The sequence below is a fragment of the Dipodomys spectabilis genome, unplaced genomic scaffold (assembly GCF_019054845.1).
Source record: "Dipodomys spectabilis isolate Male_0828 unplaced genomic scaffold, ASM1905484v1 ptg000054l, whole genome shotgun sequence".
In the NCBI taxonomy this organism is placed as follows: domain Eukaryota; kingdom Metazoa; phylum Chordata; class Mammalia; order Rodentia; family Heteromyidae; genus Dipodomys; species Dipodomys spectabilis.
This window is the reverse complement of record NW_024870731.1, coordinates 32,629,720-32,644,836: the sequence shown is the minus strand read 5'-3', so window position 1 is coordinate 32,644,836 and position 15,117 is coordinate 32,629,720. Positions and strand designations below refer to the sequence as shown.

The following is a 15,117-nucleotide window of genomic DNA, read 5'->3' as shown; positions in this document are numbered from 1 at the left end:
ATTTATGTACACAGTCATCCCTTGAGGGGGTGGAGCTGAAGCCCCCACTCCTTAGGTGAGGCTATCCCTAGTGCTGTGAAGGTAGAAAGGAGTCCCTGACGAGTGCAGAAACCTGACATGCACAGCTTCCCTCACATCACCAGGGCTGGTATTAGCTGTCATAAGTCATGTTGACAGTATAGACATGTGAAATGACAGGTGGGAAATGCCACTTTACTTCTGTGGCTTTCCTCTTGAATCTGTAATTCCTGTATTATCATAAGTAAAACACCAGACACGTTCCAATAGCAAGGTACCCTCCAAGATAACTGACTGTCTTTAAAACTGTCCAGATCCTTAAATACACACAAATTTTAAAAGCCAATGGATCCAGTCACCAATGGCTCATGACTGTAATCCTAGCTTCTTAGGCAGCTGAGATAGGATTGAGGTTGGAGGCCAACCTGGAGAGAAAGTTTTCTGAGACTCTCTTCTGAACTAAGAGCTGGGCACAGTGGTGTGCCCCTGTCATCCAGCTATGACAGGTGGCCTAAAATAGGGGTATCTTGGTCCAGATACATGTCCAGGCAAGAAGGACCCTACCTCAAAAATAACTAGTGCAAGAAAGAGTTGGAGGTGTGGCTCAGAGGTAGAGCACCCTGCCTGGCAAGTGCAAAGCCCTAAATTTAAACTCCAGGACAGCCAAAAGGGAGGAAAATGGAGGGAAAAATCTGCCAGTCTTCTGAAACAGTTTGAGAAACCACCATAGCCCAGAGGAGATTAAAAAGACAGTGCTAACTAACTGTCACATGGACTCCTGAATGGGGTATATTTGGTGGAACTAAGGAAATGTCAAGAAAGATTAAAGCAATGTATCTGTATGAGTTCCCCAATTGCCATAAGTCTATCATAGGGATAGAAGATTTTAATTACAAAGCAAGCCAGATATGTAGCAATCTTCATACTTTCTCAACTTTTCTGTAACTCCATTCTAAAAAATAATTATTAAGAGGAAAAAATATCATCCTCTTTCAGCATCTCCACTATTCTAAGGAATATAAGATTGTTTGGATATCATTAAATAATATATAACAATACAGTCAGCATAGCACTAAGACAAAATGCCTTCATTAGTTTATTCAAAAATGACCTACTAAGTCCCTTTGCTGAGGCAACTCTACTGTTGGTGATAGGGTGGTTAATGAGCCACCAGCCTGCACAAGAAAGGAAGGGGTAAATAAAATAGAATATTAATTAATGCTAACGATAAAGGCCATTTTAAAAAAGCCCAACACCAAGCAGAGCAAGGTAGTAGAGAATGGGGGGAAGGGTCCTGTTTTGTAGATAGCTAGATAAGAGGCCTGCTTGGGCTGAGATGAGGCAGAGCTCAAAGACCACATGGAGAACTTGACTTTTACTGTCATGGGAAGACAGTCACTGGAGGGCTTTACCCAGAAAAGTGACCTTCTCTGGTATATCTGTTAAAGATTACATCTGTGGCTGTTTGGAAACTGGGGGGAAAGGGGGAAGGAAAGTAGACTACTACAATGGTCCAAGTAGGAAATGAGCTAGCAACTCAGTAGTAACAAGGAAAGCGGAATAAATGGTGGGCTGGAGGGTATATTTCAAAACAGAACTAACAGAGCTTCTGGTAGGGTGGTCGTAGGAGAGTCAAGGACCATGAAAAAAAAAATGAGTTGTGAATAAAACCAAGTGAAAACTACAAAACATGATAGAGATCTAGAGTAGAGACTTAGATAAAGATCAAAATCTTGATCAAGATCTAGAGATCTCATCCAGCGCAGAGTGATACACTCCTGAAATTCCAGCTACCCAGGAGGCAGAGGTAGGATGATCATAGTGCAAAGTCAGCCCCTGAGGAAAATGGATGATACTATCTAAAACAAATGGATGATATTATCTAAAAACAAAAGCAAATTATGGTTCATGTAGTAGAGCAGCTGTCTAACAAGTACAGGGCCATGAGCTCAAATCCCAGGAATCGAAATCCCAGTACTGAAAAAAAGCAAAAAAACCCACCTAGAGACCTTGACTGTCCTCTGAGGCTATCAGATAACTACAGGATGGCCACAAACTTAGCATTCTGCTATATAAAATCATCTCTTTGCTCAGGCTAGAACCCTCTGAGAAGACTTATCTCTAAGACCAAAGGGAATTGCAGGAAATGGTTTCTGTTGATGATCAAAGATGCACCCTTCCTCTCACTGGAGCAGCTGGGGAAGGTGCCAAGTGCAATTTCTTTCTGTGTCGTCTTCCCTGCCCAAATTCCAGGAAGGCAGCAAATGCATTCACTGCTGGATGGACTGAGCACCTAGCAGAGTATATGAGCCATCAATATTTGCTGCACAACGCTGTCCTATAGTGAGTGACAAGTGACTCCTACGGGGCCTCCTCAGAAACCACATTTTAAGAGAAAAACCACAGTATCCAGGCCGACACAGAGGAAAAGATTAAAGTTTGGGAGAGGGTTGAGTAGTCAGGAAAGTGGGGGTTAGAGCCAATAAATGAGGAGATGGCTCTGCAGGAATCTGATAGCAAAAGGGACTGTGATCTTGTTATGAAACTTGATCATCCCTCCCCACCCATCTCCCCAGGATCACTGCATGTCAGAGCTGAATTTATCTGCCCATTTGACAGATGAAGAAAATAAGGTGAAATGACTTGGAACCAGACCCCTATTTGCTAGATTCCAGGTGCCATATTTAAAGAATTGGGCTGATAGCATGACATTAAACTTCCTTTTCTACATATAGACACAAGGAGGAGTTTTTCAGAAACAAGATGGAAAGATGATCTTCTAAAATCTATTACCAAGTAAAATTCCCATTTCAAAATTTCATTTCTGAAAAATTTTTTAAAAATGAATCTCTCAATTAACATTTGAGGTAGCCTATCATGGGTTCTCTTTTGACATGGCTGCCAGGAAGCTTACAGCTAAATTTAAACATTTAATCATCCTGGTAATGGTGGCAAATAGTACTTAATTTCTTCCTCCTCTGTATGACTTTTCTTTATATAACTATTTCAATAGCCTTATTATATTTGTGGCTTTTACTGTTTTAAGGCATCTAAAATTCTTTTTTGGAAGTTAGCCAGGTATAACTCACCAAAAAGCCAAGTGAGATGAAGGATTTAATTTCTCTTCTATACTAGGGTCACTACTTCCAAGATGGTGTCCATTTTCAGATCTCTACCCTTCACCTAAAACTTTGCTCCTTACGGAAGGAATGAGGCTGCCACAGGACAGATTGAATACAAATGACTAGTTTGAAAATTGTAGGGTCTGCCTGCTCAGTAGGCAAGTCCTTGGAAACTTCTCCCAAATGAAAACAAGCTGTAGAAAGCGAGAGCTATGCTTTCTGCATTGACGTGGCAGAACTTCACTTTGAGCGGGACCCTGGAGAGGCCAGCCAGCCCAGGCTATGTGTGAGTGGTCAGCAGGTGGTGGTTTGTTCCCCATCCAACTCCAAGCTTTCTGCAGGCTACAGACACAAGTCTGACCCTCCCAAAGAGGGAGAAATGAGATCCCGTAGCCTCCATCTCTTCTGGACCCTGGCCACATAAAGAGATGAAAGTACTGGTTTTCTGAAGCCATGAGGCTTTTTTTTTCCCCTCCCTAAATGAAATTCCTCCTAAACCACAAAAATTTAGCCCAGGCAGAATTAAGAAAGCCATAAAGGAGCCCATGCAGCGATCTTTCCTCCTGGTCTCTTTCTGCTTCATGACCATCTGCTGCCCATTGCTGTGGAGGTAGCAACAGAAAGCATAAATAAGTCCCAGGAAATGTCAGTCGTTTATGCATTTGGGCCTGAGACTTCCTGTGGCTCTGTGTGTGTGTGTGTGTGTGTGTGTGTGTGTGTGTGTGTGTGTAATTCTTTCCCCAGTTTGTAAATTTTGTTCTTTATTCCTTTGGTATTGGATACGGTTTCCACGATCATCTAAGAGATATGTTCAGAAGAAAAATGGCTTTCAGGGGCTCGGTTGCCTGTGGAAATATACCTTCTCTAAAGCATCCATTTGGATTCCACTCATGATCCCCTCCTAGTCACAGCCAATTTGCTCAGATAGAGACAAGGAGGTGCTGCCCCAATGTTCCCAGCACCTCAGAGAACCAGGCAGCTCCAAAATTCTACAACGTTTCTTTGGGAAAAAATCTCAATGTCATTCTGATCCCCAAGCAAGACCACTCTATGACATCAGCAGCATGGGCAAGAGTCACCTGGGACCATGCAGTTGGGTTGTCATCTCCCCTCTTCCTAGTGAAGCCGAGATATATTGCTAAGCCTTCCAGAGTAGTTTCCTCATCTGTAAAATGGGGAGAATAGTAATACTGCTCTCACAGAGCAGCTTCTCCAACTTGAATGTGTATGCAGAACAAAGGGGTGGGGGTGGGGAGTGCAAAAACACAGACTGCTGGCCCCACGCCCAGGGTTTCTGAGCCAATGGAGTGGGCAGAACCTGGGAACCTGTATTTGCTACGTTTTCAGATGATGGGTAGCTGGCCCACTTTAGGAGGCTTGAGAACTACTTTCAAAGGGTTGTAGTGTGCATTTGTTCTACATATAAAGTAAAGGTGAACTGCAATGATTGTTACCTACTGCTGTTAGTGCTGGTAAGCTGTGTTTGGTGACCTTACTTGTTATTATTTTAGAGGTTGTCCCATCAAATTTACATGCCACAGTCACCTGGCAGTTAAGTCCTGATAGAATCTATTACAAGAAGAACAGTATGGGGGTGTGTGGGGGGGGGGAGAGGGAGATCCTATCCATCCTACTGCAGAACGGATATGTTCATAAGCGTTGTAAATACTTAAAAGCTTAATTCTTAAACGGTGGGGCTTTTCTTTTCTCCCTCTAACTTGCCAGCACCCATCTGGGCAGAAGAGAAGTAAAAGCTGACACAGCTCAATTTCTTCTTAAGGTTTCGTGTCTCTTCTCTTTGCTGCAGTAAAAGCGCCAACACAGACTTAGTCATTATGGTCAAAAAAGAATTCTTTACTCGTTTCAAGTAAGGAGGGAGCTGAGCACACGCAGACATTGCTAGAGCCCTCAGCAACAGCTTTGAAAGCGCAGAGGAAACAGACCCCACTACAAGACCAAAGGGACTGTTAAGAAAAGCTCCCCACCACAAAGGAGATCACCTCAACCCCCCTCCCCCCGCCCCAACCTGCGGGTACTCCAGCCACGGGGTGGGGCGGTGGGGAAGGGGATGGGGGAGACAAAGATAAAAACGCTGGGCTGGAGAGGCACCTGGTGTCAGGCAGAGAGAATCTCCGCACAATATCAAAGATCAACACGTTTTCCTCGTTTGGACTCTTTTGAGCCACCAGCTGGGCAGCTCAGAAGATTCTAGGGAAAGTCCTGCCCCCCCCCCCGAGGGGGGCCCTCTCGTCCTCGAGACCACGCATCACTCCTCCCAAACAAGAGTCCATGCCAACCTCGCGGGGTCCCACGCGCGCCCGCCCTAAGCGCCCCCCCCCCCCTCCAGGTTCACCAAATGGCAGCCAGTGTGGGTAAAACCTCTTTAACTTTCCCAAACTCAGATCGAAGTTTGCGGGTGGTGAACTGTCCGAGCGAGACGAGAGAACGACACGGAGCCTCCTCGCTTCTCGACGGCTTTCGGACACATTTAAACAAAGGGCACGCGTGTGCAGGAACGCCCGAGCTACCCGGCCTTGACAGCTCGACTCCCCTCGGTCCCCCCAGACGTCCCTCGCTTGGAGCCACGGGGGTGGGGGGCGCCACGGTGGGAGTCTGGTCCTCCTACCCACACAGCCTCCCCCGAACTCGGCAGCGATCGGGGTTGGGGTTGGGGGGGGGGGGGGCGATGGGATCCTGGAGCTGCTGCCACCACTCACCTCGCCAACTTCTCCAGCCGCGCCGCGCCCCGGCGGCTGGCCCGGGGGCGCGGACGTGGGGGCCGGCGCCTCCTCGGAGCCCGGGCAGGGACGCCCGGCCCCGGCACCGACGCCGACCCCGGCGCGGGGTGGCGCTGCGGGGCGGACGCGGCACGCGCGGGTGGCGCGGGGCGCTCGCGGGTCTCGGCGCGGCCGGGGCGCAGGGACAGCAGCGCGAGCAGCAGCGCGGCCAGCGCCAGCAGGAGCAGCGCCGCCGCCTTGCTGCGGAGCCTCATGGTGCGGGCCGGCGGCGCTGGCCCCCGCGTGGCGCGGTCCCTCTGCGCATCGTGGCGCGCGCGCGGGGAGACGATGGCGGGGGTGGGGGGAGGACGACGAGCGCACAGTCCAGGGGCCGCCTCCAGCGCCCGCCCGCCTGCCCGCCCGGGACTCGGACCGCGGCGGGCGGCAGCCGGGCGGCGGTGGAGGAGGAGGTGGGAGGAGAAGAAGGAGGGGAGCCGCGAGGAGGGCGGGGAGGAGTGGGCCTCCCGGAGGAGCTGCTCTCTCTACCGTACTGTGTGGAGTAGCCGCCCGGCTGGCTTGCCCACCCGTGGCCACGAGGCGCTGGGACCTCAGGGAGTGCAGATTCAAACCACTCCATCCGTCCTTCCATTCATATATCCTCCATCCATCCGCTCTTCATCCATCACCCACTCATCTTCCACCCATCTTGCATCCTCCATCCGCCATCCATCCATCCTCCATCTGTTCATCTTCCATCCATCACCCATCCGTCATCCATCTATCCTCCATCCATCCATCTACCATCCATTATCCATTCATCATCCTCTGTCCATCCTCCATCCATCCTTCATCAACCATGCATCCATCCATCCTCAATCTCTTCATCTTTCATCCATCATCCATCCGTCATCCATCCATCCTCCATCCATCCATCTACCATCCATTATCCATTCATCATCCTCTGTCCATCCTCCATCCATCCTTCATCAACCATGCATGCATCCATCCATCCATCCTCAATCTCTTCATCTTTCATCCATCATCCATCCGTCATCCATCCATCCTCCATCCATCCATCTACCATCCATTATCCATTCATCATCCTCCGTCCATCCTCCATCCATTCTCCATCCATCCTTCATCAACCATCCATCCATCCATCCTCCATCCATCCATTATCCTCCATCCATTCATCCTCCATCTTTCCATCTTCCATCAATCATCCAGCCAGGCAGTCTCCACTATCCATTCTTCATCCATCACCCATCCATCTTTCATCCATTGTCACCAATCTTCCATCCATCCTCCATCCATCCATCCATCCATTATCCTACCTCCATCCCCCATCCCTTGAGTACTCACTCTCTCCCTCCCATTCCATTCACACATGTAAAGGATTCCCTCAAGCCCTGAGTTACTCGTTCTTCTGTCCATTCCATGTGTTTTCCCCATGATTTATTTTCTTTAATCAGGGACTTTCATACTTGGGAGAGCACATTCACTCAGGCTGGGACATCTTTAACTGGTTTGCTCAGGACAGGTCTCTCCATACAGTGATACAGTGATGGCCAGTAATTTTTGTTTAAAAACACTCTAGAGTCATGTAGTCTAAAGAAATTAGAGAATGAATTTCAAAATCTAGCTCTGAAATCTGACACTGTTGCTTCACTGGTGATCCCCAGCAAACTGAAGAACTTCCTTCAGCCTTCATTTCCTTGTTTGCAAAATGAAAAAGACTGCCAGGTAGGGTGGCTCACATCTATAATCCTAGCTACTCAGGAAGCTGCCATCTGAGGATCATAATACTAATCCACCCCCAGGCAAGAAAGTCTGTAAGACTTTTATCTCCAATTTATCAGCAAAAAGCTGGAAGTCGAACTATGACTCAAGGAATAAAGCACTAAGGGATTCAGCCCAGGCCCTGAGTTCAAGACCCAGTACTGGCACCAAAAAGGGGGAAGGGTAGGATAATACTGCTTGCCACAGTGGTATTTGTGGACATCAGATTAAGTAATACTTTCAAGGAAATGCATTCCACTTGGCTTACAGTAAGTGCCCCATAGAAAGTTCATTTCTATATATAATAACATATTTTATATCAATACATATATATTATCCATACATATAGATTTCTAAAGGGGTAACTGTTTGGAAGATGGGAACCAGTGGGGAAGAGGGGGGACAAAAGAGAGTGAGGGTGTGTGTGTGTGTGTGTGTGTGTGTGTGTAAATAGCACAATAATAAATGAGCCCAACCTGGGCTACGTAAGAGAAAAAAGAAAAAAAATGTATCATACTAAGTGCAAAGTCTACTTTCTTTTTGAAATAGATTTGTGTAATTACTTCACAACCCAAAGAATGGATTCTTCAGAGATTGTAACATCCACAATCGACAGCTCAAGGTCAGAATTTCCTACCTATTCTTCCAGGTCATCCCAGAAACAAGCTGATCCATTCAAACACATTCTCCTATTATTCTCTCTGACAGCCTGAGCTCTATTAACTCTTCTTGTGGTACAGCTGTGGAACAAAGAACACTAGTTATAAAACACATCCCTGAGTTTCTACCAGACTCCATGTTGCCCTACACATCATTATGAAAGTCAAATTATATTCTGATTTGTTCTTGTATTAACATTTTAGCTTACGTCCTTGGAAACATTTGTAGTTTTTAAGTTCTAGAGTGAGGATCAAACGAACCTGGAGCCTCTTGTCAGTCAGGCATCCAGGAAATAGCAGGATGCATGCAAGCTGGAAATGTGGGCAGCAGATGTTGCAGATGAGCAGATATAATTTGGTGGTTCTCCATAGAGGGAGGGGGAAGGGAGGGGCATTCCACTGAGACTTAACATCTGGAATTGTGGGAAGGACGCTTTGGGTCAACACTGTAGTTGGCAGATTCTATTACAGAGCTTAGGCTATTGGACATAATTTTTAACAAAACAACTTGCCCTGAGTAGGCCAAAGGCCAATATGGAGACCAATTAGGCAAGGCTAAGACCTGGTACTTAGGCCTTTAGACTTAGAAATGCCACTGTTATTTTGGAATATGGCTCAATGAAACAAGAATTCCCCAAATCTGCTTTGCCAACTCCCTTCTTAGAACAGATGCACCAGGATAACATGAGGCCCAGGTAAAGGCAGCCTCAGTAGTAGCCAAGGGTTTTGTGTGAAATACTAGAGTAGAACTTGGACTAGCTAGACTGAACCTAACAGAGGATTCTGTTTTCTCAAACAGAAGCAAACCGATTCCTCAATTTACTTCCTTAATCCAGGTTTTGGATTTCATTGCTCTGATTGGTGGGAAAGTATAACTTCTAATGCCAGTGGAAAAGCAGTTTCAAACTCTGGCAAGCATGGCTTACCTAACACCTCACTTGGCCATCTAATAGGCAAAATGTGTGTTTATTACCCTCTAGCCTCCCAAATCTATGTCTCCCTCTGGAATCTTGACACTTATGGCTACTAGTTGCTCAAGCCAGAAATTAGATGGCAATCATTTCCTTTCCTTCAGCTCCTAGATTACTTATCTGCCACTCCAAATTTAGTGTCATAGGATAGTACATACATCATCTCACAGTTTCTGTGGAATAGGAATCTGGCACAGGTTAGCTGAGTCTTTTGCTTTACAAGTTCCCTCTTGCACGGCTGCCTTCAGATGTGTTGGTCCAGACCTGAAGACTTGAGTGAGGACGAATCTGCTGTGAGACTCATTCACAGGGCTGCTGGAAGGATCCAGTTCTTTTGAATCATTGGATAGAGGGCCTCAGTTCTTGGTTGGTTGTGAGACAGAGGCTTCCCAAGTACCCTACCCCAGGCAATCAAGGCAGGCTTATAAGAAGAGCCAAACAGACAATACCAGTAAGATGCAAATCATTTTTTGTTGTGTTTTGTTTTGGTTTTTTTGTGGGTTTTTTTTTTTTTTACAACCTAATCTCAGAAGTGACACACCATCACTTTGCAGCCTTCTATTTGTTCAATCCAGCTTACACTCAAGAGGAGGGACTAACACCAGGTTGACCAGTGGTTGGGGATTACTGGAAGCCATTATAGAAGGCTACTTCTCCTGAAAAGGAATGCTGGAGATAAAACCCTCTGTAACACATAGGAAGAATGTTAGTAGACTTAGCACCACTGAGGAAAGCTTCTGAGCTTGAAGATATGCCAACAGAAGAGTCTTGAATTGGAAAAGCAAAGAGAAAACTGAAAAAGCTATAAAGAAATACCTGAGAATGACAGACTATAATTAAACCATCAAAAAGAGATAACCAGAAGAAATATTTAAATTGCCTTAAATTAATACTAGATATTAAACCTGAGATCCTACCTGTATCTCAGGAGATCAGAGAACACCAAAGTTAAGTGTGAAAATAGACAACACTGCAGATTGAGGTAGGACGACCAAGAGTTCCAGGCCAGTTTGCTCTACATACCAAGACTCTATCTGCATGTGGATAGGCCAATTTAAAGTTTGTGTGGAAAGTCCAAAGACCCAGAGTAGCCAGAGTAGCGAACTCAATACTGAAGTAGAAGAGCAAAGTTGGAGCATTGATACCACCCAGATTCTGGACTTAAGCTCAACAATCAAGATAATCTGGTTTTGATATCAGTGAAAAAACAGACAGATAAATCAATGGAACAGAACGCAGGGCCTAGAACCACATAAATACCATGATTGCCCTGGCAAAGGTGTCCTTTCAGTAAATGTGTGAATACCCACATACCAAAACAAAAGGAAGAGGAGGAAGGGAGGGAGGGAGGGAGAGAGGAAGGAAGGAAGGAAGGAAGGAAGGAAGGATGGAAGGAAGGAAGGAAGGAAGGAGGGGAGAGAGGGAGGGAGGGAGGGAGGGAGGGAGGGAAGGGAGGAAAGGAGAGAAGAAAAAGAAGGGCAAAGAAAAGAAACTTGTTATAGACACTATATCCTTCACAAAACTTAATTGAAAATGGATCAGAGGAAGGCAACAGTAGCTCACATCTATGATCCTAGCTACTTAGGAGGCTGAGGTCTGAGGATTGTAGTTCAAAGTCAGCCCAGGCAAGAAATCCATGAGAGTCTTATTTCCAATAAACTACTAAAAAAGCGAGAAGTGGAGCTGTGGCTTAAGTTGTAGAGCGTTAACCTTGAGCAAAAGAAGCTCAGGGATACTGCTCAGTCCTTAAATTCAAACCCCAGGACTGGTGTACACGCACTCACATGTGCGCACCGCGCGCGCACGCACACACACACACACACACACACACACACAATCAGAAATGGATTATAAACCTATAAATGAAAACACAAAAATGAAAAAAATCTCTAGACAATAAAACATCAAGGTAAAATCTAAGAGACTTTGATAAGGCTGCAATTTTAAAAGCTACAACACCAAACATGCAATCCATGAAAGACATTGATTTTCATTAAAATGAAAAACATCTGTTCTGTGAAAAACAATGTTAAGAGAACGAGGAAGACAAACCACAGATGGGAGAAAACAGCTAAAAGACATAGCTAGTACAAAGATCATTAAGCAGGCTGTAAATGGGCACCAACAAGACTTTTTAAAACTTTTTTAGACTTTTTTACTTTGACACAGGGTCTTGCTTTGCATCCCAGGGTGCCCTGGGAGGACAGGAAGTCAAAACAAACTATAGATTAAGACTCTCTCAGGTTGGTAGTTCCTCTAATTACTAAAAGCAAAAATAGGTTTCCACTGGTCAATCACCACTTAATTCTAGGTCTAATAGGTTGAACTGTGTACCTTTAAAATTCATGTCTACCCAGAACCTCAAATTTTGGAAATCAGGTTTGGGCATCATGTGTTCAAATATTCTGCACCTAGCACAGGCCCAATGACTAGTGTCTTACTGAGAGCAAAAGAGAGGAGAGGAGAGAGTACATACTCATGGAAGGCAGCCAGATGAAGATGGAAGCAGATTGGAACCACGCTGCCACAAGTAAAAGAATACCCTGGAGCACCAGAAGCTGGAGGTGGCCAGGAGTGTTCTCTTTAAGGCTTTCAGAAGATACTTGACCTAGCCTGCATTTTATCATTGGGCTTTTGGCTTCCTTAACTCCAAGAATGAATTTCTGTTATTTGAGCCACCCAGCTGTGGTTGTGCTATGACAGTCCTTGGAAACAAATACACCAGGTTCCTAGGAATTAGTACAGACAGAATTCCAAGGAACTTGATTTTGTAAGTCTAAACCATAAAGCACAGGGGGAAATAAACCAGGAGAAACAAGAATTGCAACCTGCAAATATAGCAGACATTGAGACAGGCCAGTCTGGAATATCAAGGAATATCAATAAGGGAATGAATGGGAACTATATTATTGATAAGCCTGTGGAAAGGAACCACAAGATTCAAAAACAAGAAGTATAAGGTCTAAAAATTAAAATATATGATAAAGACTAGGAGCTCAGTTTGTGGGGCAAATACCATAGAAAATCTAGCTGGGAAGAAAAACTGAAAGGTGTTTTTAAGGAAGTTACTCAAAATGTAACCCTAAAAGAAAGAAATGTAAAGAATTAAGAAGTTCAGATATAGCACCATAATAGAGCACTTGCCTATCTTATGTGAGGCCCTGGGTTTGATCGAGGCACCAACAACAAACACAAACTAAGAGTTTAAAGATTAGGAGATGATTCAATAGCAGTAATCAGTGAGATGATTTAATATATCTCCAGTTAGATAAGACCAAGGGTTTAAAAAGGAGGCAACGTTAAACGTAAAAATGGCTGAGCATTTGATAGAAATTAAAGAGATACAAATCATTTAATTGAAAACAATCACAAGTTCCAAGAGGGATAAAATAAACAAAATCTATACCTGGACATATTTAACAAGAAAAAAAATAGAATGTAAAGAAAAAAGTAGAAGCCTGAAAAAAATTTGGAGAGAGAGAAAGAGAAAACCCTGCATACCTACAAGTGAATAAAAATCAGATTTCTCAGCAGTCATAGTAGAAGACAATGAAGAATCATGCCTATAATCCTAGTTACTCAAAAGGCTAAATTCTGAGGATTGATGTTCAAAGGCAGCCTGGGCAGGAAAGTCCGTAAGTTCTTAATCTCTGACTAAGCACCAAAAAACTAAAAGTGGAGCTGTGGCTCAAGTAGAATAGCACCAGCTTTTATCTAAAAAGCTCAGGGACAGTGCCCAGGCCCTGACTTCAAGTTCCAGGACCAGCACACACACACACACACACACACACACACACACACACACACACACACACACAAGTGTGCAGAAAAGGTAGATATGAAGAAACAAAGCTGATGCATAGCCTGCAGCTTGTGCAGGGAACAATGATGAAATATAAATGGGCAGAGCGCTTTCACTGGAGTGATGGAAATGTTCTGGGTTATGTTGATGATTGCATAACCCGATACTAAAAACCACTGAGAAACACTTAACATGGAGTGAATATTATGAAATGTAAATTATACCTCCATAAAGTTTTTTAAAAAATAAAGATTTAATGGGGAATTTGGTGAAAGTTCAGAGACTAAAAGTTTTCCAGTTTGGCTGCTTTTGTTTTGCTTTATTTTTATTATGAAAGGGGGGGGTTGAAGAGAGGTTGATAGGGGACTTTATAAACACAAAATCAGAGAACTTGGCTTTAACCACTCTGTGTCTGCGCAGACATGTGGGATAGATGCCATATTATCTCTGATGCCAGGGGCAGAAAGCCCATCTGGATCAGACAAGGAACAGTGACCCTGTTTCCCTAGCTGATGTGGGTTCCTGGATGGAAAAACACTGGGGGCTTAGCCTAGACAATTCCTGTCTCCTACCAATCAGATGGCAACCCCACCCCAAACCCACTTTTCACTCTCCTTATCTGTGGGGAAGACTGCTGTCTGACGTTGTTTTTATAGTCTTGCCCAGCTATCCAGATTTTTTCCTGTGGTATCCACAACCCCTCACATTTACCAGAGACTCCCTGCCAGTCCAGTAGCCACAATTTCTGTACTCTTCTGGTCTGATCAAGTGACCTGGATCAAACCCTTTTCACCTGCTCTTTCTATCCCAGAGCCTTGGTTCAAATCCCAGACTTTCTCCTCAGAAAAGAGATTTTTGTCATTGTTCTAACACAAAGCATTCCTCCATCTCCAGATCTGACATTTACTTTTGCATTCTTTATCTGTCTATCTAATCTCTCTATCTATCTGTCTGTCTGTCTGTCTGTCTGTCTATCTGTCTGTCTGTCTGTCTGTCTGTCGTCTGTCTGTCTATCCCCAAGCTTCATTTATCAATTGCTGCTTTACAAAGTTCCACCTTAACTGGTTGGTTCTATGGAAGTGGTAGAGTGCTTGCTAGCAAGCAGGAGGTTCAAATCTAAACCCACTGACTTGAAACAACCCCCACTTTACTCTACTTACAATTTTGTGCATGAGGAATCAGGGCAGGCATAGTATTTTATGACCTAGCTTCAGATGTCAAGTCAGAAGACTTCTGTTGGATGGTATTAGCTATACTGGGCAACCCGGATGAATTACAGGAGGGTGCCACAGCAGGGGTGATTACTGGTAGTCCTTGCTCCTTTGCAAATATCAGTTAGCAATCACAACTACTAATCCTTCAGTGTTCTATTTTTGTAATGAAGACCTAAATTATTTGAAGTTAGAAATCATTTCTTTCATCTTTTATTATCTTTTCTCTCTTCCTTCTCTCATCAAAAAGAACATCAAGAAGAGAAACACTTGTTTTATAGGCAAAAGGCTGGAAGCAGGGGAAAGTGGAAGCTGTCATCCTGCCTGAGTTACTTAATAGCCGTGTGACTTGGAGCAGTGTCTCAGCTCTCCTAAGTCCCAGATTCTTCATCTATACCACACGGTGATGAAGGAGACAAGAGCGCTTCCATCCACCGATCAAACAATGCAATTTTTAATCACCTAGAAAATGGTTCACAGCTGGGGGCTCTGGTTCATTCCTGTAATTCTAACAACTCAAGCTGAATATTTGAGGACCATGATCCAAAACCAGTCCAGGTAGAAAAATCTGTGAGGCTCTTATCTCTAGTAAACCATCAAAATGCCAGAAGTGGAGGTATGGGCTCAAGGGGTAAAACACTATCCTTGATCAAAAAAGCCAAGCAAGAGTACACACACACACACACACACACACACACACACACACACACACACACACACACACACACACACACCCTCAGAAACAATAAGCAACCAAGAAATACCAAAGTGATTGTGTGGTTTAGCATAAGTCCACTAATGTATCAGGAGTAGGCAGCTATGTCGCCCAGAGAAAAAG

At 44.6% G+C, this 15,117-nt stretch overlaps 1 protein-coding gene across 1 annotated transcript in view; it reads right to left on the bottom strand.

The window, feature by feature from the left end:
• Nucleotides 1-6,132, bottom strand: part of Gxylt2 (glucoside xylosyltransferase 2) — a 53,044-nt gene extending 46,912 nt beyond the window's left edge. Inside the window, exon 1 of the mRNA XM_042680136.1 lies at nucleotides 5,858-6,132. Within this exon, the coding sequence (XP_042536070.1) occupies nucleotides 5,858-6,132 (275 nt within the window). The remainder of the gene's footprint in view (nucleotides 1-5,857) is intronic.
• Nucleotides 6,133-15,117: the final 8,985 nt, after the last annotated feature.